The following is a 26,197-nucleotide window of genomic DNA, read 5'->3' as shown; positions in this document are numbered from 1 at the left end:
AGGGTCTGCCTTGGCTTGCCTTTGGACGGGAGACTCCAGGTGGGAGCGCTGTCAGAGACTCCCCTCTTAGGGGATGATGGGGCCGCTCTGGGAAGAGCACCGAGGCTCCAAGTCCCCTCCCTGGCAGCAGCATCTCCAAGATCGGGCTGCTGGGAGAGATTCCTGCCGGCGACCTGGGAGAAGCCGCTGCCAGTCTGGGTCGACAATCCTGAGCTGAGTGTGTGTGTGTGTGTGAACTCCAAGAGAGTTTGCGGGGAGCTCCAAAAGGATCTCTCCAAACCGGGGGAGCGGGCGACCGAGTGTCCAGCGCGGCTCAGTGTCAAGTGGTGCCTATGACGGGGGCCAGAGAAACCCCCAGCCTCACCTCTGCGCGGACAGGGTCCGAGCTGCCCCTGGCGGGATTAGAGGGGCCTTGGGCTGCTGTCCCTGGCGGCAGCATCTCCTGGCTGGGGAAGACCCCTGCCGGAGACCCTGGAGAGACCAGCGACGCCCAGCCTGTGGCACTCTGGATCTTGCTAGACCCACAACTCCCATCACCCTCAGCCCCCATAAGGAGTGGCTGGGGATGATGGGAGTTGTAGTCCACCCACAGCCCGAGCACCCACCCCTGGTGCAGCGGCGCCCTCTCCTCGGCGGTCCCAACGCACCCTCCTCCGCCAGCAGGGAACACGCCCTGCCTTGGCAAACCCTGCCTCTTCTGCAGCACCGGCTGCTGCGTCCCGATTAACCCGGGGCGCTGCCTCCAGACGTCCTGCCCCCCTGTCCGTCCCCAGATGACCTCTGGGGCTTTGCGGGCTGGACCACAGCTCAGGGCCGGAGCCGCTGCTGCTGCCGCTGGGGTGGAGAAGGCCGCTGGGTCCAGCCCCAGCTAGGAGGGCCCAACAGGCAGCGTTGGCAGAGCGGCCAAGGCTGGAGAGATGGGAGAGCTGGCCGGGTGGGAGCAAGCAGGCCCGGCCCCCCGAGCTCAGCAGGGCCTGCCCTGGTTGCTGCAGGTGAAGGGGAGACTAGAAGGGTCAGCAGCCCTGGAAGAGAGACCCTTCTTAGGGGCCTGACCCACCAAAGGTCACTCTTGGGCTTGCGTGAGGCAGGATGCTGGACTGGGTGGGGAGGGGCATTCTTAGACGACAAATGAGGATTAAAAAACAAGGCTCCCTGTTTGTCCCCAAAGGGCTCACCACCTCAAAAAGAAAGATCAGCTCGACCCCAGCCACTGGAGGGGTGCTGTGCTGGGGGCGGAGAGGGCCGGTTGCTCTCCCCCTGCTCCATCCAGAGAATCGCCACTCTTTAAAAGGCTCAGAGCAGACTCTGGAAGGCTCTCCCGGCGGCTCCTCGGTCTCCATCGCAGTTTTTTAGAAAGTGTGTTGAATTGGGGCTGTTTACTTAGCCAGGCTTTTATATGATGGTCTCTCCTGCTGCCTCTTTGCATTTCGTACCGTTCTGATGCTTGTGTTTTAAATCTTTTCGGTCAGATTTGTTTTATAGTGTCGCTTAATATTTTAACTGTGTCACTTTTATAGTCCCGTTTTGAATTTCTGTGTGAACCGCCTTGGGATTGTTTTGATGAAAGGTGGTCCGCATACTTAACAATAAAAACCAGTAACGGGTAAGGTCCCTCCCGGCTCTTCTTCCGGCAGGGGTCCGGTTTGCGTTCCCAGCTGGAGGTCCTGCAGATGGGTGGCTGAGCTGCAACTCCCCTCCCCTCCAGCCACAACTTCTTGGGGAATCCCGGCTCTCCTCTAGACCTCCAGTGCCTGGATTAAAAGCCCCCGCGTGTGGATTCTTGGAGAGCAGAGAAGGCAGCAGACTTCCCCCTTTCTTCGAGGCTGCGTTCTAGCAGCACCCCAAATATCCCGCACGAACTTCACTGGGGAGGCCGGAGACCAGGCGGCTGGCTACCCAAGGAGGCGGCCAGCTGCCCATGACCTTGCCCCGGAGATCAGCTCCCAGCTTCCCGGACACAAGACCCGAATCTATGCATCTCGGCGGCAAGGACCCGAGTTCTCCTCTCAGTGAGTCAACGGGAGGACAAGTTAGCCTCCGGGTGCTAAGTATACTCCAACCCAGTGGCAGGAGCCAGCCATGGCTGCTGTTCTGAGGATGGCGGGGGGGCAGCACAGGGGCTCACAGCATTTAGCTGCGCAGTCCTGGAGCATTTGCCTTGCTAGAAAGCGAGCCCCCGCAAAAACACACACACACACCCCCCCATTTGTCATCTTCCGCCCACTGAAGCTGTCCTGCGAGAGCCATCTGGCAGAGGAGAGGGATGGTCGGGGTCCAAGCAGGAAGCCCGCGAGGACCCTTGCCTGGAACCTGCAGCCCCCGCTCTGCCGTGGGGGGGGGCCAGGGATGGAGGTGGCGTGCCGAGCGCCCGGAGGGGGGGGCGCCTACGTGCAAGAGCTGCTCCTACCAAAGGCGTGCCGGGGAATGAAGGCCCTAAATAAAGGCCCCCTCTGTGATTCTGATGTCCTGCTGGGCTGGGGCGCAGGGGCGTAACTACCGTTAGGCAAGGGGAGGCAGCTGTCTTGGGGCCCCCCAGAGGCACATGACATGACTCCCCACCCGCCCATGTTGCACCCCCTAAGAATGATGTTGAGTCTCTTGGAGATTGGCAGGAGCAGAGAGTAAAGAAACTAGATGCCATGTGAACTAGATTTTCACCCTATTCATAATGGGGATGTGAGTGTGAGTGCACGATCTATTGTGAGGTGCGTTTGTGTGCATCAGCGAGGGGCCCATTTAAAAATCTTGCCTCTGGGCCCCCTCCAACCCTGCTACGCCCCTGCTGGGGTGGCTCTAACGGGGAGCAAGCGGGCTCTGACCCGACTTTGGAGCCGGGGGCGGGCAAGGAGGGTGAGGAGGGGGGAGGAAAGCCCATTGCGCCAGGTCCTGGGGCCACCTGCATCCCACCTGGGGCAGGCCTGCACACCAGGCGCCCTAGTGAGGCAAGGCAGCCCAGGGAGCGATCGGGGACTAGGGGTGGAGCACCTTCGATGCCCGAGGCGGAGGGAGTGGCTAGGGAGAGGCTTCTCCCTCTCTCCCAGCCCTGGCGGCGGGGCTCGTCCCCGGAAACAGATGGCCAGGGCACCGAGGACCGATGGAAGGAAGGAAGGAAGGAAGGAAGGAAGGATTTCCCCCCCAACAGAGCAGAGCTGAGCTGTGGACGACTCTCTGCCACGGTGGGATGTGGGGAGGGCCACCCGCTGGGGGGGGCTTAGACAGACTCATGGAGGGCAGGGCTGCCGGTGGGATGGCCACGAGTCCCGACACTTCCAAGCCCAGAGGAGGAAGCCTGGGAACTAGATAGATGTTGAGGCCTGATCCAGCAGGGACGGTCTCGTGTCTTTACATACGGGGCCAGACCCTCGGTCCATCCAGCTCGGGAGCGTCTGCACGGGCTGGCAGCGGTGGCTCTCCCGGGTTTCGGGCAGGAATCTCTCCCAGCCTGACCCGGGGATGCTGCCCAGGACTGACCCGGAGCCCTCCTGCTCCCAAGCAGAGGCCGCTGTGCTCTTACCCATGAGCGACAGCCCTACGTCCCCGACGGGGGTGACCTTACACACAGGTGGCCTCCCATCCAAACGCAAACCAGGGCGGAGTCTGCTTAGCCAAGGGGGCAATCCACGCTGGCGGCCACAGCCTGAGCTCTGCTGCCCCCCAGAGCTATCGTTTCCCTTGGAAGGAGGCGAGTGGGGAGACGGATGGACGGGGCCCATGAAGCCCGGGGCGGGGAGGGCAACAACGCCTCTCCACCTTCCCGCGAGCACCACACACTTGAGGGCCCGAAGCTCCTCGCCAGGGCCCTGCTCGCGGAGGACGGCCTTCACCGGCTGCTTCCGAGTCTTCAAGGGTGGCCCCGGCGAAGCTGTGCGTGGAATGGGGCAGGGAGCCGAACGCGTTCCTCCAGGGGCAGGAAAAAGGCAGCCCAGGAGACGGCTGCCTGAGCCGCCGCAGCAGCAGCAAGAACCCCCTCCTCTTGCCGGGGAGGGACCGTAGGCTCAGCGGCCGAGGCTCTGCTTGGCATGCCGACGGCCCCGGGTTCCAAAGGAGAGGAGAGCTGGTCTGGTGGCAGCAAGCCTGACTTGTCCCCAGAGCTAAGCAGGGTCTGCCCCGCTTGCATCGGAATGGGAGACTTGATGTGTGAGCCCTGCAAGAGATTCCCCTCTCAGGGGATGGAGCCGCTCTGGGAAGAGCAGGAGGTTCCCAAGTTCCCTCCCTGGCTTCTGCAAGAGAGATTCCTGCCTGCAACCTTGGAGAAGATGCTGCCAGTCTGTGAAGACAATACTGAGCTAGATGGAGCAAGGCTCTGACTCCGTATATGGCAGTTTCCTTTGTTCCTATCCCTGGTGGCAGCAGTATCTCCGGGTCAGGCTGGGAGAGACCCCTGCCTGGGATCTTGGAGAGCGGCTGCCAGCCCGTGCAGAGCAGACAGGGTCCCTCTGACTCAGCAAGCAGCAGCTCCCGATATTCCTAGGAGGACTCGGCCATGCTTGGAGAGAAGGCTCCGACATCTCTCAAAATGAGTAGCAATTGAGGCCTCTGCACACAGCACCCCATTTCCCTGGGTAATGAGTGGCTGATGGGTGGAAGACGTCCAGACGCAGAGGGGGAAACAGGCTGTGTGCCACAGAGTGACTCACTTATGGGGCAGCCCCGGAAGACTTCCGTGTGAGCACATTGGCCAAGCTGGCAAAGAGGCAGAGGAGGGCTCCCTTGTTTGTTCCTTTCATGGAAGATGGTTTTTAAAAAAAAAAAACCCACCCTGGTGGCATCTCCAAGAGAGGGCTGAGAGAGAGACTCCTGCCTGCAACCTGGGAGAAGCTGCTGCTGCCAGTCTGGGTAGACGATACTAAACTAGATGGACCAAGGGTCTGACTCAGTAGATGGCAGCTCCCTATGGTCCTATGACTGGATCTTCCTTTGAGCCTGCAGAAAAGGCCAAGTGGTTTAGGAGAGAGGGGAGAATCCGGGTTATCGGCCGGCAAACCATTTCAATGGGTGAGTGGCCAGAGTCCCTGAACATTGGCCCTGCAGTGGCCACCTGGGCTAGGGTGTTTGTGAAGCTTTTGAACCACGCAAGGACCACGGCAAAAATGCGATCAATGTCAGAGGAATGGAAATGAGAACCTCCACGGAGAGACCACCTCACCATTTCCTCCAGGCACACCTGACGGCCACTTTACCCTTATCGTTTGGGGGGTAGGAATTAAAAAAAGGGGCGAGAACAGAGAGAACGGAAAATCTGGCAATGCGATCGTCTCTCTTCCATCTCTAGGGGGACAGATGTTGCCCAAAGCTACCAGAAGCCTCTGTTCACGGAGGTGGCACTGATGGGGCATGGCTTCGAGGGCCCGGGAATCGTCTCCCAGGCCCGGCCGCCCTATACGGACGGCAGAAATCCCAAAGAACGGTTGCTGCTAGAAACTGGCCGGCCACCCAGGCCGAGGGCCTCGCCCCGTCTCCAGCCCCATAGCCTTTGCCACAGGAGTTCTGAACAGAGAGCCTGGAGTGGGGACTCCGAGAGAAGCCGCCGCGGAGCGAAGCGGAGCCATCGGGAGTTAAATATAGGTTATGCGCACGGCTTTTTACCAGTGCCGGGTAGGAATATTATCCAGAGAAAGCTGTCATTTTTAATGACAGCGCAAGCTCCAATTACCAGAAAGCCAAATGCACTTGGGAGTTGGCGGCTTTATCGCGCCCCCACCCCACCCCACCCAATTGCTTGAAATTAGCCGGGGGGGGGGGGAGGGAAGGCGTCACTGTAGCGGCTTCAGAATCCGGCGGAAAGAGCTTCACCTGCTCTTAAGACAGGCAGCCATTGCACCGAGTGCGCCAGCCGTGGAGGCTCCTTTATGCAATGCCCCCAAACGTCACCTAATTGAGGAGGAGGCTGGCGTTCCGACTGGCGGCAGCGGCGAGGACGAGGGAGGGAAGAGCAGCGACGGCCTGGCCAGCTGCGGGGAGCAATCTTGGCGTCCCAGACCAGAGCGCCACCGGTTCCCGAGCCACCCTGGCTGCAGCAGAGGAGCCCACAAGCGAGAGCGGCAGGGCACGGGCCCCTCTTCTGAGGACGACGCGGGCACGATTCGGCTGGAAACACCGAATCGGAGCAGCCGTCTCCTCCCGAGTTAGGCCTCAAAGCTCGAGCTGGGCTCTGCTGGCTGGGCCTCGACAGAGTCCCCGAGAGGAAGATGTGCCAGGCCCGCGAGCGGAAAGGCTTCCTAACCTGTGGATGAGGCCCAAAGCCGCCTCTCCAGCCCGGCACCCTCACGCTCAGAGTCAGGCCATGGGCCCCTCTAGCCGAGCTCCATCTGCACTGACTGGCAGCGGCTTCTCCCAGGTTCCAGGCAGGGACCTCTCCCGGCCCTCTTCGGAGATGCTGCCGCCAGGGAGCGCACTGGGCCCTTCTGCAGGCGCTCAGCCACTGAGCCGAACTCGGGAGATGCTCCCAGGGGCCGATCCCGAGGCCCCAGAAGCAGGCGGGCTGGGCTTCCCGCAAGCAGCAACCGGCGGCCTTGTCAGGAAGAGCAGGAAGGCTGCCCCACAGGCCGGGACGCAAGCGGGAAAGCCGTGCCGAGCATCCCGATAACGCAGCCACGGACCGACACACTCACTCCCGTGCGCACAGGCGGGGTGGCGGCGGCTTGGTGCTAAGGAGCAGCAGAGTGGGCGGAAAACCTCAACGCTGAGACTGCCTCGCCCCTCCATGGAGCCCTTCAGTGGCAGCTCCAGCCAGAGGGCCTGAGTCACTCCCCTCCACACAAACCGGCGCTCTGCCCGAACGGCCCCTGTGGATGCGCATCCCTCCCTCCCTCTCCCTCCGCGCGGCCCAACTTCTCTTGTAGGGAGTGTATTAATTACCCCGTCAATATCTGTCTGTTTCATTAGTGTGTTAAATACCCCAATCGATGAGATTTCTACTGTTCAGAGACAGTCTTAAGGGAGGGGGGGCGCGAGGGAGAGCGCGCACAGAATTGTGGGTATTGGGGACCTGCCAGGGCCTTAATGGGAAGCCTAAAGCCCTGGGAAGAGGCAGGAATCGGAGAGGCTTGCTGGAGAGGCTCTCTCCGCCCCTGAGAGGGACCCACGCCCTCAGGGGATGGAGACTCTGCTTGGCATGCAGAAGGCCCCAGGTTCGATCCCTGGCAGCATCTCCAAGAGAGGGCTGTGAAAGACACCTGCCTGCAACCTCGGAGAAGCCGCTGCCAGTCTGTGGAGACAACGCTGAGCTCGACGGACCAAGGGCCTGACTCTATCAGGCAGCTTCCTATGTTCCTAGGTAAAGCTTTAGAAGGTAACTGGGCTGAAGGGGCACACTTGTTGGCAAAGGCTGGGGACTCCCGAGGGAGAAAAGGCACCCCGATCTAGCACCCCAGGCCAACGGCAAGGCTGCTCAGCTGCTAGGGCTTGGCTGCAGAATGCATCACCGAGGCAACAGGAAGCACGCCCGATTCACCTGCTCTGCTCAGAGGGAAAGCCTCGCGGTGCAATTCCAGCCCCCACCGGCAGCAGTTCATCGTCTGTGAGCAGATCTCCAAGCCGGGTGTGCTTCGGCATGCCGTGTCCACCTTCCTCAAAACCCTCCCGTGCCCGCAAATCCGCCTCCCCCGGAATACGACTGCACACCAGCGCTTGAGACGGCAGGCTGAGATCTCTCCGCTCCTCCACCTGGCTGGTTTCCGCACTGATACTAATGAGGTAATGCCCCCCCCCCCAGTGAAAACCGATTATGGGAACTAATTAATTGCTTTCTAGTAATGAGAAACTGCTGGTGTTGGCAGAAAGCACAAACCCCACCAAAAAAAAAAAACAAGAACTAAACACTCTTTATTGAGACAAGCGGGTGGGGCAGTTGAGGGGGAGAAGAGGCATTCCGGCCTGAACGCAAACCTCCCTCTTCTTCCGTGGCTCTTCCAAACAAATCCCAGAAGGAAATCCGTCCACAGACAAGCACAAGAAATAGGGACAGGTCGAGAGACCCCCATGCCATCGGCTGCCCCCCGCCCCCCAAAATGCACTATTATTAATTGAAGTGAAAAACTAACGCAGGGCTTTGTAGTTGTGCCTAGATTTCCCAGGGGTGTGTGTGTGTGTGTGTGTGTAGAGTCAACGCTTATCAGCCTGCCTCAGAAGAGACCATTTTGATGAATATCAGGCCCATCTGACTCAGTCTATTAAACCCTGAAGGAAGGATATGCTTCCGATAGAAGAGATGCGCCTTTGATTAATAATTCCCACCCTATTGCCAATTCCAGGCACTCACAACTGCTCGGCACCTGTGCAAGGCGGAGAGGCTTTGAAGGGGGAGGAAGACGCGGGCAGGCGAGCCCCAGCGGCGCCAACAGGGCGCTCCTCGGCACAGCGGCCGGCGGGGAAGCGGACCCACGGATCCTGCCCCCCGCCCGCCACTGGAGGCCAAGGGTGGCCAGCCAAAGGGTGGGGGGGAGAGAGAGAGAGAGAGAGAGAGAGAGAGAAATCCCGCTTCTGGAGCTCGGCTTTGCAAGGAGGAAGTGAGCCTGATGGCGGGGGGCAGGTGTGGGGCAGCCGCCCGGCCCTCCGGCTCGGTCTAGGAGGCACTACTCAGAGGGGGCTGCGACTCCGGGACCCTCCCCTTCTCTCTCCCCACCCCCCAAACCCCCCAGGCCCACAGTAGCATCCAGAGAACCGAGGAGAGCCTCGGGAGGGAGAAACCCATCGGGACACCTTGGTCTTCTTCAGAGACGCCGCTGCGGGCGGAGGCGGAGGGGCTCACCCCAGCTGGGCGGCGTTCTTGCGGATGCGCGCGATCAGCCTCCTGCTGTGCTCCTTGTGGCCGACGGGCTTCACCTCCATGGCGGTGGCCTTCAGGCGAGACTCGTCCTGGGGAGAAGGGAAGCGCCAGGCGAGGACAGAGTGTCTCCAGGGCTGAACTGGGGCGCAGAGGCCGGATCGCTGAACCCCGCCGCCTCGTGGGCACAGGAGAGCCATCGGGAGGAGACCAGATGCTGGGGGACCCCCAGGGCCCCCGAATCGGCCGCCTGCTGAGCAAGGGCCCTGGGCCCACGGGGCTACATACCAAGAGCATACGAAGAGGACCGACTAAGCTAGATGGACCCAGGGCGGTGGCTCAGTATAAGGCGGCGCCCGAGGAGCCTCCAAGCCAGGAGGCCGACGAGGCTCCCGTCCCAGGCTCTAGCTCCACATATCGACTACAAGCCACCAACGGGGGCGGCCTCTTGGCCACTTCGAGGCAATTCGAGAGGGGCCAGCCGGTGCTGTGGGGCTCCAGTCGGGCAAACCTCCGACGATTCGAGGGCGACGTGAAGGCTGAGCTGCTCCCCATCCCGAATCCTCGCCCCGCCTCAGAACGGCCCAGAAGAGCCCCACAAGGAGGCCAGGCACTCCGGGAACAAGAAGCCACGGGTTTCCCGGCCTGCCGGGACCGCCTGGAGGAGAGAGAGCCGGCCCCTCCCACTTACATTGAACGTCTCCAACTTGATCCGGATCCGGAACTCAAAGGTGGTGAAGTTGGCTTTCTGGATCACCTCATCAAAAGCTGGCTCGTTCTGTGGGGAGGGAAACGGGAGAGAAGCCCGGCTGCGTCACCAGCCGGGGAAAGAAGCCGACCTCCTCGGCCCCCGTGGGCGCCCCCTGGCACCGGGTGTTTGGGGGCATGCCCCCTCGGATCCCCACAGAAACATCCAGCTAGCCAAGCTGAGAGCCGCTGGTTGCCCAAACCGCCTTCCAAACGCATCTGGAGGGGTGGCCATCAACAGATCCGGTGGGGTGGACTCCGCAGTGTGACTCTAAGTCAAGTCAAGGAGTCCTTCCGCCTGTCCCGAATCCCCCCGCCGGCATTTCGCTTCAACAGAGGACCCCCGTTCGAATGGGAGAGGACAGAGGGCGGAAAGCTCTCTCCCCGCCGGAGCCACGCGTTGGCTTGAACGGACAAAGGGCGGCCGCTGTGGCCGTCCCCCGGACCAGGGAACAAGAAGGAGCGTTCCTGGCCAACGCAGCCAGCCTCAGGCCTCCCCTGCGGGGTTTATGAGCTCCCTCAGCAGGGAGTGCGGCATTCCCAACTCAAGTCCAACCATCTCTTCCCAGGCTAGCCTTGCAACTAAACTCCCAACGTTGACTCCTCTTTTCGAAATCATCATTTGCCCGCTTTTGCTGGTGGCATGGAGGGGGTGATATTGCTGGTGCCTTTCTGCAGTCACACCTCGGGGACCGGGCCGTAGCTCAGTCGAGCAGGGATCAGAGCATCTGCCTTGGCGCTGCAAGTTTGACGTCCCCAGGGGCCAGTGCCTGCTGGTCACCTCCCTCCGCCCACCCTCCGAAGGACGCGCCAGGAAGTGAGCCTACCTCAGGCTGTGGGGTTGCTGCTTCCGGGCGCCTTCTAGAGGGGGCCAAAATGGCAGCCAGCAGCATCCAGCGGCCAGGAACGTATGAGCAAGCCCTGCTGAAGTCACTGCTGCCCACAGAGGCAACCAGAGTTCGCCCTCTCCAATGCCACTCGCCCCCCAAGAAATGCCAGGTCGCCACTGGCGAGCTGGCAAGCGGTTACAGACACGGCTGCCACAGGGACAGCTGGACGGGGACCCTCCTGGCAGCAGGCGCCAGGTCCCCCCACTGAGATTTGACACGGGCGCTTAGCTCTGAGCCCAGTTCAAACGCAAACACGGGCAGCCCTTCCGTTGCCAGGAGCCTTATCAGTGGCAGTCAGCTTCCCTGCTTATCGCACAGGCTACATCCTGAACATTTGCGGGCGGGGGGGGGGGGCGCTCTTGGGATCCATTACGCTGAACAGGGAAGCTGCACAGGCTTCGGTGCTGACGGAGGAGCAAGGAACTGGCATCGGGAACAGCGAGGACTTGGGCCCAGAACAGAGTCGGGCATCCGCCCCTCAAGCACTCCGGCTCCGTATTGATCCTGCCCCGGAGCTAGAGTCAAGTCAGTCCCCGGGAGTCCCAGCCTGAAGTGCTGAATAACGGCGACTTGAGCCAGCTGGGGGCCCCGGTGCCCCCTGGGAGCCCAAGTCGGAGGAAAAGGTCCCCAAGGTGCCCCCGCCCACACACACACACCCCTTGCTTGCACACAACCCCAAACTGGGAGCACACACAGCCCTCTGGTGAGCAGGACACCCAGGACCACACAGATCTCCTCCCCCCGCAGAGGTCTCCTTCCCGCGGCCATATCTGAGCCGGTAAAAGACAGCAAGAACCCTTCCTGAGCCGCCCAAGAGGGCTCCCACACCATCTCCCCCTCTCCCTCTCCCAGTGCAAGGGACAGAAGGCCGACTTCTCTCCTTGCGTGCCAGAAAAGGGGGTTTCTGGGGGGAGAGAGAGGTGGCGACCTCAAATCATGGCTGGCTAGTGAGCTAAGACCAGGTCTGTGGATCCCTGCCACAAGGTGTTGATGGGCACCATCTTCCCGGGGGGGGGGGGATTGTACTCCTGCAGCCATAAAGAGCCACAGCAGGCATGCTCCCAGATTATTCCTGGAGGGCCCCCCCCAATTCCTGACTTCACTAGGCACAGACCAGCGGGGCTGGACGGGGACTCCCAAGGCCCCTTCCCGTTCTGAATACAGTGGTCCCTCTACTTACGAAATTAATCCGTTCCGAATGCACATTTGTAAGTCGAAAAGTTCATAAGTCGAAAAGCGGTTTCCCATAGGAATGCATTGGAAAGAAATGCAGAAGAAAAAAGACCCAGACCCCCAGTAGGGCTTGCAAACTGCACAGGAACATTTCTTTTCAAGAATAAACAGGCAGTAAACAGGCAGGCAAGTCAAGGAAACCGCTTGTAAAATTCGTAAGTCGAGGAAACCCCATCTAAAAATTTGTCAGTCGAAAAAACCGCATCTAAAACCGCATCTAAAACTGCCGTTTGTAACTCGAAAAATACTTATGTCGAGTAGTTCGTAAGTCGAGGGACCACTGTACTAGGATGCTCTTCGGTCCCGGATACCCAAGAGGTATCCATCTGGGACAACCCTAGGCACAATTCGCACGCCACACACAAGCTCCGCTCCCCGACCAAGTGACTCAAGAGTTTCAGAGACGTCTCTCCAGGCGGGAGTCTCGGCACGGGGAGGCGACCTGCGGAGCGCCTCCGTGGCAAGCGCCTGTTCTTGCCGCTCACCACACCACCGGCTTGGCCACCCCGAGCGGCCCTGAATGCCACCAGGTACTCCCACGGCCAGCGCCCAGCTCCGCCTGCCGAGGGGGTCGGTTCTTGCCTGGCTACCCCAGGGGCCCGGGCAAAGCCCGCAAGGCGGCGGAGACACGGCCGGCGGCCTCTGGCCCTCGGGGGGTGGCTCTCGTCTGACTGACCTTCTCCTTCAGTTCTCCCAGGTAAGCCGCGTTCTGCCCCAGAAGGACTTCTGCCGACTCCTGGAAGCAAGTGACCCACTGGTTGTCTTGGAAGTCGGCGATGTTCACCTTGGGGAGCAGGAGGGAAAATGCCACGGTCACACGGCAGCCACAGAAAGCGGCCTTCTCCCGGGCCTGGCCCTTCACCCATCTAGCGCTGTTCCCTCTCCACGGTCTCAGGGCAGGAGCCTTCCCCGGTCCGACCTGCCGCCAGGAATGCCACCGGGGGCCTTCTGCATGCCAAGCAGGTGGGCTAGAAGAGTCTAGGAAAGGATGGGCTGGTTGCGGGCAGCCCTGGGGCTGGCCTGAGCTAGGCGCCGTCTCCAAAGAGCAACCAGCCGATCCAGGAGGCTGAGCCGGGGAGACCCCTGAAAGGATTCCCGGTGGGGGAGAAGTGCGCCCAGCGACTAGCGGCCACCTCTGGACCCAAAACGATTCACCGCAGTAAACAGGGCGATGGACCAGGGTTCGGACTCTATGGTGGCGGGGTGGGGTGGGGAGTTCAAACCCCCCCCCACCCAGCCATGACACTGGCAGGGGGGCTCTGGGCCAGTCCCGTCTCTCGCAGCCGAGCTACCTCACAGGGTCGTTGCGAGGGCCGACGTCAGCACGGACACCGCCCTGCGCCCCTGGAAGCAAGAGCAGGGTCTCAAGGCAGGAAACCCACCGCCGCTACAGGGAGGCCAGCAAGGAAGTGGGGAGGCGACGGAAGACGCTGAGCCCCCCGCCCAGGCCTGCCCACGCGGGCCTCTCTGGAAAAGGCCCCCCCCTCCCCGCCACCGCCACCCGAGCGTCTCGGGCCAAGCGTGTGGTCCTGACTCGCCTGCCTCCCACTGGACGGGGCAGAAGAGAGCCCAGCTTCTCCCAACCCAGAGACCCCGCCTGCCTGCCCCGCCGCCAAGCATCAAAGCGCTAGCCGAGGACATCCATGGCCCCCTTGTGGGGATGGGGCCGTCGCTCAGTGGCAGAGCACCTGCCTGGCAGGCCGGAGGGTCCAGGTTCAACCCCGAAATCCCGGAGAGCCGCTGCCAGTCCAAGCAGACAACCCGGGGCGAGAGGGACCCAGGGCCTGGCTCCGCTTACCTGTGTGTGCAGGGAGCCCTCGGAGCCGAAGAGCAGCTCCCGCCGCTTTGGATCTGCTCACCCGTGAGCGGGGAGAGACCCACCGCGCCCCTGGGCGTCCCAGCCCCACAACAGCCCGTGGCATTGCCCTCCCCACTGGGGCGGGCTGGGGGCGGGGATCGAAGGGCTCCCGTCCGCACGGGGCGAAAGCTCTTGCCAGCAGAGAGAGGCAGCACGGCCAGGCACGCGGGAGAAGGGTTTGGAGTGGCCCATAATTCCTAAGCACTCCGCTCTCCGCACAATCAATCTCTCCCCCGGGGGGACCGTTTCCAGACTCTCGAATGTGCTAAGCAGGTGAGGCCGCCTCTTTGGAGAGCCCTGCCGCCTCCGTGGAGTGGCTCGATTAGCCGGAGCCAGACCGCCCCCTCGCAGCCCTCCTGCGCGGCGGCTTCTAAAGCCCAGAGGCCGGCCCCCTAATTGGGGGGCACTTTCGCGAGCCGGAGGACGGGCGGGGAGCGGCCGCGGGCGGGGCAGCCCCCAGGCAAACGGCGCCCGAGCCGGCTCCGCTCAGGCAGGAGACACAGAACATTACAGGGAGCGGCTGAACGGGGGCAATTACCGCTCTCCGGAAAGGCCAGGCCGCAGGAGCCGAGCTTCCGAACAAAGAGACGCCAGCCAGGCAGGCTTCCGCCCCAGCCGAGGGGCTCCGCCGGCTGGAGCGAGCCGCGCTGGCCAGACGGAAGCGCGCTCTGGGCGGAAGGCGGAGCCCCCAATTCCGCGGGGGCGGCGGCGGCGGCACAGGGCAGGGCTCTTCACTGGGAGGGGACCCCCACCCACCAGCCCCCTGGCCCATCCGTCAGCCGGCCTGCGGCCACAGCAGAAGACCCTGCACAGTCCCCCTGGCACCGTGCGGAGGGGAGGCGGGCGGCCGTGCCCGGCGGCAGGGGGCTCTTGGGAGGCCTGCATGGGGGGCTGGGATGTGCAGCCCCCTTCCCAGCGCTCTCCCCACAGAGCTTCTGCCCGGCCCGAAGGAAAACACACTCCTCAGCCCGGCAGGAAAGGGCTCTCCCCTAGAAGGCCAAAGCCAAGAAAAGAAAGAGCAAAGGCCGCCACCGAGGCAGAGCCAGCTCAGCCCGCGACTCCCCCCAGCCTGTGTGTGGCAGGCAAAAGCTCGGATGCCCTGCAGAGCCGAGACCCCGGTGGGCGGGGGGCTGGCACGTGACCCCCACCCTCACCCCCCGGACTTACCGAGAGGATCATGCGGTACTTGAAGTTGGGGAACTCCCGGTCGCACTTCTCGCAGCGGTAGAGGCCGTTGTGCTCGTCGACCACCTTCTTGTTGCAGTCCGGAGAGGGGCAGGCCTGGTACATGCAGCCCTCCTTCCGCAGGTATACCACCGTGCCCACGCAGCTGAAGTAGTCGGCCTAGAGGGAAGAGGGGGCAAGGAGAGGCTTCAGCTGGGCCTGCTGCTCGGGCCGTCCCTCCCGGCTGCAGAGGCGAGGGTCTCCGCCACCGGGCCAGGGTCAGGGGGCCTCGGGGGCGGCCTTCTGCGGAGTCAGAGCCTTGCTCCATCCAGCTCTCGTCTGTCTGCACGGGCAGGCAGGCAGGCAGGCAGGCAGGCGACTCACCAAGGCTCCCGGCGGGGGTCTTTCCCAGGCCGCCCTGGAGATGCCGCCAGGGACTCAAGCGGAGACCTTCTGTACGGCCAAGCAGGGGCTCCATCATCACACAGCTATGAGTCCACGCATCCGTTGGCCCGCGAGCCAGACCCCTGGCCCATCGAGCTCAGGATTGTCTGCACTGACCGGCAGCAGCTCTCCAGGGTCCGAGGGAGCGTCTTCCCCGGCTCGACTTGGGGAGGCTGCCGGGGAACGAACCTGGGACCACAGGCAGGCAGGCAAGGCAGGCGCTCTGCCTCTGAGCTCTGGCCCCCTCCTCTAACCTCAAGTCCCAGGGCCACCCATCTCGGAAACTCTCGTCCGCTGCAGCTACACGTTGACTCTGGGCCAAGAGGCACCTTTTTAACGTGGCGATTCTCTTTATTGAGCAGGAGGGAGAGTAACTGGCCCTCTCCACCCCCAGCACAGCATCCCTCCCGTGGCTGGGGCTGGGGTCTATCTTGTGTCTTTTTTTAGACTGTGAGCCCTTTGGGGACAGGGAGCCCTCTTATTTATTTATTATTTCTCTGTGTAAACCGCCCTGAGCCATTTTGGAAGGGCAGTATAGAAATCAAATCATTATTATTATTGTTATTATTGTTACTATGTGAAACTGAGCTCCACCCGCAAATAGTTCTCAATCAGCACTTGGAGACACTCGATGTCTCGCTTCCTGTTCACAAGCAGAAGGTTTGTTCCTCGACACAGCTGAACCAAGTCCCAAGAGCAAGCCAAATGATGTGTCTATATTATTTAGGAGCCGAGATAAAGAACTGCATTCATTAAATACCTTCAGCACATTACCTGAATTGAGATACTGGAGGAAGAGAGAGAGAGAGAGAGAGAGAGCGTGCACGCACACACACACACTAATTTGGCTGATTAATAGATCATCAATTAAGAGAACAAGCCAACGGAGCTGGCTGAGGCGTCTGACGGGCACTGGCCTAGACAGCCCTCTCCACGACAAGGCAGGCCCCTCGAACAACTGGCCATGGAGCCAACCAGAGAGAAGGCGACCGTGGGCTTAATCCGGAGTGACACCCAGGACCTGGCTGCCTGATGTCAGTATCAGTATCGCGGACCCTTTAGGGCCTTTTTGTCTCAAATTTGAGGGTTTTTTTGCAGCCTCCAAGGCAGGATGCCTCTGAGTCCCAGTTGCCGGGGAGTCCCAGCGGGAGGGGAGAGGGCCGGCCCCTTTCCGCTCCTGCCTGTGGGCTCCCTAAAGGCATGTGGTGGGCCACTGTGTGTGAAACAGGATGCTGGACTAGATGGGCCGCCTTGGGCCTGGTCCGGCAGCAGGGCTGTCCCGATGTCCTTAGGACCCTGCTTAGCGAAAGGGCGGCGCATGTCCGCTGGCGCGAGACCAGCTCTCCTCCGCGGCGGCTTCTTTTCCAGCACCGGAAAAGAATCCCCCAAGAGGATGCGCAGCACAGCGGATCTCCCCCCTCCAACACAGGAGACCCTTCAGAGAGGCCGCGCGTCTCACCTTGTCTCCTTGGCCCAGATTCTCGGACTTGGCCTCATGCAGCGTCTTCCAGCTGCTATTCCCCCCCGCGGGCCCCCCGCCCCGGGTGCTGGAGATGGAGGTGGATTCCAGGAGCTGCCCCTCCGCGTCAAACCTGGAAGCAAAAAAAAAAAAGGAAAGGGAAGAGTCCTCCCAGTTCCAGGGAAGAAGGAGAAGCACACGGGGGCTTTATTTTTAGCCTCCCGAGCTGGATGCAGAGAGGGGTGTTTTTTGTTTTTGTTTTATCAATGGCTCGCACAGGAAACCATTACAGTAACTTGTGTCTATTACTCACAAAAATAGCATTTCAGGATAAGCTAATACTCCATTTTAATTAGCGCCATATTTTACAATCCGGGGGTGGGGGTGGGGGAAGAGAATGGGGACAGGCTCCGCTGGGCTACCACGCCAGCTAGTGGCCACGGCCGGGGAGTGCAGCCGTTCTGGAGGATGCACGGGGGGGGGGAGAGTTAAATGGCAAGCAGGCTGTTATCTTAGCAGAAGCCTGGAAAGCGACCCAGACCAAGCTGAACAGATCTCGGAAGCAGCAGCCGGCCGGCCCCAGCCAGCCAGCCTCCCGGGATAAGCCGGCCCAGCCACTGCTGCACCAAAGCAGACCGCGGCAATTTCACGTCTTCAAGTAAACTGCGGGCTCCGTCCTCGTCAGGCGCAGCTAAGAAGCCCAAAGGATGCGGCTCAGCGGCGGCGTGTCTGGGCGGCCGCGGGAGGAGCCGCAGCCGAGGCTGGTGGGGCGGGGAGGAGCAGGGCTCTCTTCGGAAGCTTCCTCCCCACACCGGGCGGGCGCCAGAGCAGAGCCCTCCGCTGGGGCTGAAGCTTCACGCAGGCTGCGGCTTGATCCCGGGCCCGACAAGCAAGCACCCAGCTGCCGGCTGGGCTGCGTTGCTACGGGGTCCCAAGGGAGGACCGGCTTCCCTACAAGAACATTTCTCCCCATAGCGAAAACTAGAGGGTTGGAGGGGGGGGAGGGAAAGAGCCTCGCCTGCCTCCCAGCACCCAGCGGTCTGTGTGGAGGGAGGGGTTTCCTGCAGGGACGAGACGAGCACTCCTTCGGAAGCCGCAGTGCTCAGGCAAAGGGCCGGGCGACAAAAGCGGGCCCCAGAGGGCCTTTTCGGAACCACGGGGACCCAGGAAGCGGCCCGATGCCGAGTCAGACCCTGGGTCCCTCCAGCTCAGGAGTGTCTACCCAGGCGGGCAGCGGCTTCTCTGCAGTGGCAGGCAGGAGTCTTGGAGAGGTGGCTGCCAGGGAGGGGACCTGGGACTTTCTGCAGGCCAGAACGGATGCCCCAGCTCTGGAAAAGGGGGATCCTTTGCAGGGCTCACTCCGGTGGTCTCCCCTTCCAATGCCCACCAGGGCGGGCCCTGCTTCGCCAAGGGGAGACAAGCCATGGTGGCTCCCACAAGACCCCGCTCTCCGACCCGCGGCAGAAGCATCTGGGGCCACCCACCCCCCGACTGCACCATCCCAGGCTTCTGGTTCAACCATGGGGGGACCCTTCGGCACGCGAGGCCCGGCAGGGCGCTCTACTAAATCAGGACTCTTCCCCAGGCGGCCGGGCTTGGTCCCTCCGCAGCCTCGACCGCGCTGCCCCTCCCGCCCACGGCCTTCCTCTTCTCCGGTCCTTCACCGACCCTCTCGCCGAGCAGCAGAGGCAGACCGCCTTTCAACCAACCCCGCGGCAAGCCCAACTCCTGCGGGGCCCGTGAACGCAGCCCACCAGCACTCCAAGCAGGCGGGGCGGGAGACGCCCCTCTCTGCCCCCCCACCCCACAAATCCCTCCGCGGTTTTTCAGGCAGGCCATTCAAACCGGGAGGGGAAATTCGGGGGTGTGGGAGCTGCCTCTCCTGTGCCTGGCACAGCCTTGAGTGTGCTGAGAGCACTTAAGAGGAACAATCCAGCAAAGGGAAGCGAGTGCATTAAAGCGCCTCCGCTGCTAATGGGTTCTCGTCCGCAGCAGCACGCCAGGCAGAGGAGCGGGGTGTGTGTGTGTGTTGGGGGGGGGCATCTCTGAACCTGGGGGGCTGGGGCCCAGAGACGAGCCAGGGCACGGAGGCACCTCTGGGCTGGGCGGCTCTGGAATCCCAGCGGGGCACAGCCAGTCACTAGGTGTCCCCCGCCTTGGGTACCGTGCCCGAGTGGGCCGACCCCTTCCCCGAAGCCCTGGGCACGTGGAGCCCTGCAGCGGAGATGGGAGGACCGACACCGGCCAGCCCCACACAGCTTGGCCCACGAGGTGGCAAGTCCAAACAAATACTCTCCCCACTCAACCCGCGGGGGGCGGGCGGTGGGAGCCCCCCGGTAATTCTGCCACGACTCCTATGGATATTTAAATATCGCCTCTCAACCCAAGTGGATCAGGCCCTGGGCTGCCTCTCTAGGCCAGCCTCCTGCTCCCCACAGCGCCCCCCCCCACCAGATGCTGCCTCTGGGGAGCAGCCCACAGGTGCCAGAGGGGAGAGGGCAGGCCCCCTCCCTGGCTGCCCTCCCCTGCAACCGGGGGGGCTGGTTCGGAGGCATCTGGGGCCTCTGAGCCTGGAGCGAGTTCCTAGCCACCCACAGACCTGTCCTCCATGCACGGATCGGTGCAGCCTCTTGTAAAGCCATCCGAACCGGGGGCCACCACCCCATCCCGTGGCGGAGAACCCCACAGGCTGAGCCTGCGCCGTGCGAAGAAGCACTTCCTCCTCCCTCTCCTCAACTTCCCGGCATCCAGTTTCAAGGGATGACCCTGGAGTCCAGGGTGGCGAGAGAGAGAGAAGGAGGGAGAGGGAGAACCACCTCTCCGCCCGCTGCCTCTGCACCAGGCCTAACTTCAGAAACCTCTACCGTGTCTCCCGTTGTAGGAACCTTGACTCTAAACTAGAGAGCCCCGGGTGCTGTAGCCTCGTCTCATCAAGCAGGCACCCAAAGCCGTTTACATGGGGTGGGGGACACCAATAAGATGGCTCCCTGTCCGCAAAAGGCTGCCATCGGAAAGGAGACAGAAGGCAGGCCCCTCCAGCAGCCAGTTGCTCTCCCTCGGCTAAAGATAAGACAGTCTCCGCCGGGAAAGGTGCCTCTTCGTTCCGCCCTAACGTCCAAACAGGGCCCACACAAGAGGACTGCGCCAAGTTCTCGGGGGGTCGCGCTGGGGGTCAGGTCTGTCTCCTCGCCTGCTGCCTCCGAGGGCTCTCAAAACCTTGCTCCACCGAGCTTAGGGCTGCCTGCTCGGGCTGGCAGCAGCTCTCCAAGGTTTCAAGCTCAGGGGTCTCTCGACCTGGAGATGCTGCCAGGGTGTAAATCTGGGACCTTCTGCATGCCAAGCGGATGCGCTAGCACGGAGCTACTCTTCCTTTTACACGCTGTCTGGCTGAGGAAGAGAGGAAGCTGCCTCATCCCGTGTCAGACCCTTGGTCCGTCGAGCTGAGCCCCGATTACACGGACTAGCAGCCACTCTCCCAGGTCCCAGGCAGGAGTCTTTCCCAGCCTGACTTGGAGATGCTGCCAAGGATTGAACCTGGGGCCGTCTGCATGCCAAGCAGAGGCTCTTCCGCTGAGCTGGGCTAACCCAGATGGGGAGAGAGAAAGAGGGAGAGAGCTTAACGCCCCCGTGACATAAGCAACCGGCGTCCGCCCTCCGAACTCACAGGAGCCAACCTACCATCCCCGCAGCTTGAAGGACTCCGGGCTATCCGGGTTGACGACCACAGTGCTCGAGGTAATGACGGAGAGACTCCGGCCACCGAAGTCTGAGACTCTGGCTCCTTTGATGGCCACCACGGGCTGCTGGGAACCATCGAAACTCTCCGCCTGCAAAGACAGAGAGACTCGCTCCGTGACGATGCCGAGGGGGGAGGACTCGGCGCCTTCCAGGGCGTCCAGGAAACAAGCCCTGCGGGGTCAGGGCCATCTCCGCTCAGCCGCCCGGCGTTTCGGCGCACAACGGCCGCCCCCTGGGCTGCTCCTCACCCGGCAGCTTGCCAGGGGGACGTGCCCCCAGCCCCACGCAGCTCTCCCCCCCCCCACCCCAGAAGTCCCGCTTCCCCTGCCCTTTGGGAGAGCAACAGCGGGGCTCCTTCCGAAGCAGCGGGAGGGGGCGGCCGCCACGGATCTGAGGGGAGAGGCGGGCGGGTGGCCACCCCAAGCGTGGCTGGCGAGCCGGCTTTTCTCCCTCCCGTGCTCAAAGGCGGCAAGCAAGGGGTGGGGAGGAGGCCGCCGTCCTGCCCTGCCCCTCCTCGCACACACTGCCCCTCACTCCTCACTCTCCGACCAACTTGCTCTCACACAACGGCACATCGACCACCACCAATATTTACAGACGGCTTTTCAGCAAACATTTCCGAAGCGGTTTACACAGAGAAAGAACACACAAACAAACAAAACAAGCTGGCTCACCATCGAACAAGAAACATCAGACAGACCCCAGCCACAGTCCCTGGAAGGACGTTGTGCTGGGGATGGAGAGGGCCAGTTGCTCTCCCCCTGCTAAATATTAAGAGAATCACCACTTTTAAAAGGTGCCTCTCTGCCTAGCTAGCTGGGCTCACCAGCAGGGCATCCAGCTCGCTGCAGGCAGGGCGTTCGCCCGACCCAGAGTCCGGCTGCGTGGCCAACTCCGGTCTCGCCCCGAAGGTGAGTGCACCCTAATCCTCGCTGCTGCAGCAGTCGAGGGCAGCGTTCCCCCCTTGGCAGACTCCTGCCTCTGTGTGTGCATGTGCGTGTGTTTATTTTATTTACTTATTCGATGGATACACCGCCCTTCCAAAACGGCTCAGGGCGGTTCACAACAGAAGCAAACCCAATTAAAACCAATGACCAATTAAAATCAAAACGATTGATTTTATAAAAAACAGAATAAAACCAATCAAACACCCAAACAGCTAAAAAAACCTGGAAGACCAGGGCAAACCTTTAAAACAGTTTAAAACCGTTTGCAGCAGCCGTTCAAAAACCCCGGAAGGCCAGGCCAAACAGAGAGGTCTTAAGGGCTCTCCGGAAAGACAGGAATGAACTCAGACGGTGGGTTCCTGCCGGGAGTCGGGCACTCCACAGCCCGGGAGCAGCGACAGAGAAGGCCTGCCTCGGAGTCGCCACCAGACGCACCGGTGGTAACTGGAGACGGACCTCCTCGGATGGCTTTGACGTGCGGTGGGGACCATGCAGAAGACATGACTGTCTGTGCGTTGGCACACACAGACCAGACGAGGCCGTGGCCAGAGGGCTGAGCCCACCGAACCCGGGGAACTCACCTCGAAGCCCCACAGAGTAACAGCCACCATCTTCCCGGACATGTCCATCAGGTACACGTCCCTCTTGGAGACTTCCCGGTTGCAAGACTTCACTGTGATTTTCGTGACGTCCTCAAAGCTCTTGCAGATCCCGATGACATCTGGAAGGCAAGGGAGGAAGGAGCTGGGCATCGCCCAAGGAAAGCCCTGCGGGGCCAGGCAAAAGCCCGCCTAGTTCAGCATCCAGCTCCATGCAGCGGCCAGCCAGATGCACTCGGGGGACCCACAAGTGGGGGGGGGGGGGCGGAGAGGGCAGCCATCGCCTCTGCCTCGGGGCTCCCTAGCACCAGGGGGTCCCCTTTCTGATCCTGATGGGAATAGAGAGTTATCCAGGCTAGTAGCCGCTGATAGCCCTATCCGCCATAGATCTGTTTAATCCCCCGTCTAGACTGGTGGCCATCACCGCATCCAGTGCCAGTGAGTTCCATAGTTTAACAAGACGTCACGTCAAGAAGTACTGCCTTTGATCTATCCTGAATCTCTCAGCAGTCAGCTTTACCCAATGACCCCGGGCTCTAATGACTGATAGAGAGATAGAGAGAGAGAGAGAGAGAGAAGCCTCTCCCTCTCTCGATCCGCGCTGTGCACAATTCCAGCCACGTTCCCACCACGACCCCCCGAGTCCTTTCCCTGGCCCATCAACAAGGACTGCCAAGGCGGCGCTCCAGGCCTCCGGCAGCCCCCTCCCTGTGATAAATAAAGGGCTCCCAAAAGACAGGTGAAGCTGCTGGCAAAACGAGGTACAACGAAGCATTCATTACCACAGCTCTTTCATTATTAACGAGGTCTGTAGCTTGCCCAATCCCGGAGGCACAAGGCAAGCAACAACATGAAAGCAACCAGAGAAAACAATCCCCAGCTATCATAAAACAGACACCACGCAGCTAGGACTCGTGCGGGCTGCAATTTCAACTCAAGACACTCCCCGGTTTTCCCTCCCCAAATGCCGGACATCAGAGCAGCACAGAAAAGCCCTCATGGGCTGCTGCCGCCGGCCTTTTGGGCCCAAGAAACACAAAACACAACCCCAACCACGGGATGCTCCAGCAAATCCAGGTATGAGGCTTGGCTAACCATCCGTTTGAGAAAACTGGTCTGCTCAAAAACAAATCTGCGGCTGATGTGTAGCACAGACGCAGGGCACTGGGTGAGCTTTCTTTCCTGTGCCTTTGCGGCCAGATCCAAAAAACCAACCTCTGAACAGCAAATCTGAACACGGTTCCAGAAGGGAAGTGCTTAAAGAAGCCCATCCGTGGCTCTCAGCCTGTGTGGCTGGGCTTTGAAACTCACCAAGCCTTAAAGCTCTAAAGCAGATAACCTCCCAAGAGTGTTTCTGGGGTAGCAATAGCAATAGCAATAGCACTTACATTTATATACCGCTCTATAGCCGGAGCTCTCTAAGCGGTTTACAATGATTTAGCATATTGCCCCCCAACATTCTGGGTACTCATTAGGTGGGTAGTGCATTTGGGTGGGAGAGAGCGAGGGCAGACGCACCCACGCGGCGTGGCGGGCGTCCCCGTGGAGCCCCCCTCGCCCAACTCACCCACAATGGCGTCTTTGCTGATGCCCTCCAAGTCGCCGATGGAGACGAAGTCGAACTGGACCGAGGGGAGGTGCCGCCCGTCCTCACAGGGGATGACCGCGGTGTCGTTGGTGAAGGTGATCTCGTAGTCGTTCTTCACGGAGGAGTACTGCTTGTTGGCCGTCTTCAGGTTGCCCTTGGAGAAGTAGTAGACCTGGGGGGGCGCAGAGGGAGGGAGGTGAGCCAGGGGGCGCGGCCGCCCCCGCACGGCCCGCCCGCCCTCGCCAATGGCTCCGGGAAGGGAGGAGGCCACCAAGTAGGGCAGCCCCGTCTCCCGGGACGTGGGGAGGTCGCAGGGGCCGGCACACAGCCTTGTGGCAGCAAGCCTGGCTGGTCGCCCTTGCTAAGCAGGGTCCGCCCTGGTTGCACCTGAATGGGAGGCCACAGGCGCGAGCCCTGCAGGGTGTTCCTTTGGGGGGACGAGGGGGCCTCCGCTCTGGGAAGAGCCCCTCCCTGCCTGCCTGCCTGCGGTGCTGAGTCCCCTCCCTGGCAGCAAGAGAGACTCCCTGCCGCTCTGTGCACAGACAACGCTGAGCTAGACGGACCCAGGGCCTGACTCAGTGTGTATGGCCGCTTCCTCTGCCCCGGAGCCTCTCGCGTCATCCCAGCCCCACCAGGCGGGCCCTTCCCCAGCTCACGGGCAGACTGCCCCCCTTTATTAGGGGAGGGGATCCCAGCCGGCCAGCCAGCCAGCGCGGGCAACGCTGGGGCAGGTGGGCCCAGGGCCTGACTCGGTCTACGGCTCCCTCACGCCCACGAGGGGCAAGGCTAGAAAACGCTCCAGGCGGCACGGATCAGCATCCTCTACATGGGGCAAGCCTGGCACAGAGGGAGGTTTCTCCGCGCGACAGCCGTGAGCGAGATCCTGGACGCTGCCCCTCTGGGCCTCACCGGCCACACCGACGGCTGCTCCCTACCTTGTTCAGATCAATGAGGGGGAAATACTTGTCCACTTGGTCGTTGAAGGCCGTCGCCCTGATCTCGCCCTGAAGGGAGCAAGCGGGGCACAGGGAGGACCATCAGAAACCCCAAGGCCTTTCCGGGCGGCAGCCACGCCGGCTCCACCCCGCCCACCTCCCTGCTTGCTCCCAGTCTCCCTCCCCATGGCCCTCGAGGCCCCCAATCCACCGCCTGGTCAGCCTGCTGTCCAGAGAAATAGAGGCTTCCCCAAGTCCCAGCTGAAACTCCAGGTCAGAGCTGAGCCCCCCCCCCCCCCGGGCCTCCAGCTTTTTGGGACTCCAGCTCCCATGATCCACCGCCACAGCGGTCCCTCGTAGGAAAAGACGGGCGCTGCAGTCCAAAATCTGCAGGAGGGCCCAAGTTACGTGGCCTTCCTCTCGACAGATCCATTCCAGAGCGGCAAGTTTCAACGGGGAGATCAATCAGTTCGCTAAGCATGTGTGAAGTGATCCGTGGAGGCCAATTTTAGACCCAGGGAGCTAATCACTAAGCAACCCCCTTCGTTTCCAAGGCTCGCTTAGTGCAGGGAGGCTGTTGTGATGGAAAACGAAACGCATTAACCGTAGCCTCGCTTCCTAAACCATGAGTGGCAGCTATTCATCTGCAGATCAGAATGTCTTCCGTACCCCAAAGAATTTCGGTAATATTCGCATTTAAATCAATCAATTTAAATTCATCTCTTCAGAGACCAGACAGTTAATCAATTTCAAATCATTAATGGATTGACAACCCTAACGACGCCCCCTGAGCCATTCCTCCCCACCCCAGACACGCGGGCTGCATGCTTTCCTACACTTCCCTGGAGGAAACCTCCCTGCATAGTAAAAGGCAGATATATATTGAAATCAACTGATGAATCGATTCAAGGAGGAGAGCTGGTCTGGCAGTAAGGTCAAGGTCAAGGGTGCCGTCAAGTCGATTTCGACTCCGGGCGCCCACAGAAAAGCCCTGGGGTGGTCTTGGGTAGAAGACAGGAGGGGTTAGCGAGCAAGCAGGGTCTAACCGGGCTGAGTGGCCGGCTACGCTTCTCTGGAGGATACTCTAGAGAGGGCCCGACGTAGCAACGAGCACCTCCTGCCCTCACCTAACTCGGGACCGCCAGCCGGAGCCTGGCTTGCTCATCCCTGCCGCCAGCGCCACAAATTAGCGGGTGACATCACACACAGAGCAGCAGCAACAAGAGCACCTGGAGTGCTGTGACAGCCCCTTCCCAAAGTGATAATTAGAAGTGGAGCTCGGGCACCACCATCTAAGGTGTCTGGGCAACAGCAGCATTCAAGTTGTAATAAAAACAGTCAGTCGCAAAGGCTGACAGGGTGGGAGAAAGGAGCAGCTGACGGAGGAGGTGCCCGGAGTGTCAGAACCACACCTCGGCCCTCCCCAAAACATTGCCCCACGCTGATAAGGGGCAGGCCACCACACCTCCGACAGCTGTTATTTGATCAAGGGGTTTGAACGACGAGACCAAGCCGGCTTCACTCCCCGCCAGCATACAGGAGGGCAGACGTTTCCTTCCAGTTACGTGTCCGTTTTCTAATGAAAAAAGACGCTTCTACTTGGAGAGGCTCTTCATTTATGTTCCACATCTCCCTCCTTCCACGGGGGAATTCACAATCCGCCGGGTGACAGAGCCAGATTTTTCTCAGTAAAGAGGTACGGAGCAGAAAGCAGGCGGGCGAGTCTCTCTTTGGAAGCCCACCCGATTCTGGTGGGTCGCGCTGGCATCAAGAACCGACAGGGGCCTCGGTTCGGGCTCCAGCCTAAATTCAAGGAGAAACGCCAGACACA

At 61.2% G+C, this 26,197-nt stretch overlaps 1 protein-coding gene across 1 annotated transcript in view; it reads right to left on the bottom strand.

Moving 5' to 3' along the window:
• Positions 1-7,803: 7,803 nt before the first annotated feature.
• Positions 7,804-26,197, bottom strand: part of RPA1 (replication protein A1) — a 29,685-nt gene continuing 11,291 nt past the window's right edge. Inside the window, exons 9-17 of the mRNA XM_053274564.1 lie at positions 24,367-24,435; positions 23,411-23,603; positions 21,826-21,965; positions 20,238-20,386; positions 16,560-16,692; positions 14,660-14,836; positions 12,311-12,418; positions 9,456-9,542; positions 7,804-8,856 (exon numbers count right to left, since the gene is read on the bottom strand). Of these exons, the coding sequence (XP_053130539.1) occupies positions 8,746-8,856; positions 9,456-9,542; positions 12,311-12,418; positions 14,660-14,836; positions 16,560-16,692; positions 20,238-20,386; positions 21,826-21,965; positions 23,411-23,603; positions 24,367-24,435 (1,167 nt within the window). The 3' untranslated portion in view covers positions 7,804-8,745. The remainder of the gene's footprint in view (positions 8,857-9,455; positions 9,543-12,310; positions 12,419-14,659; positions 14,837-16,559; positions 16,693-20,237; positions 20,387-21,825; positions 21,966-23,410; positions 23,604-24,366; positions 24,436-26,197) is intronic.

The sequence above is a fragment of the Hemicordylus capensis genome, chromosome 12 (genome assembly GCF_027244095.1).
Source record: "Hemicordylus capensis ecotype Gifberg chromosome 12, rHemCap1.1.pri, whole genome shotgun sequence".
Taxonomy (NCBI): domain Eukaryota; kingdom Metazoa; phylum Chordata; class Lepidosauria; order Squamata; family Cordylidae; genus Hemicordylus; species Hemicordylus capensis.
Note: the sequence above shows the minus strand (reverse complement) of the source record. Positions and strands in the feature narration are given on the sequence as shown.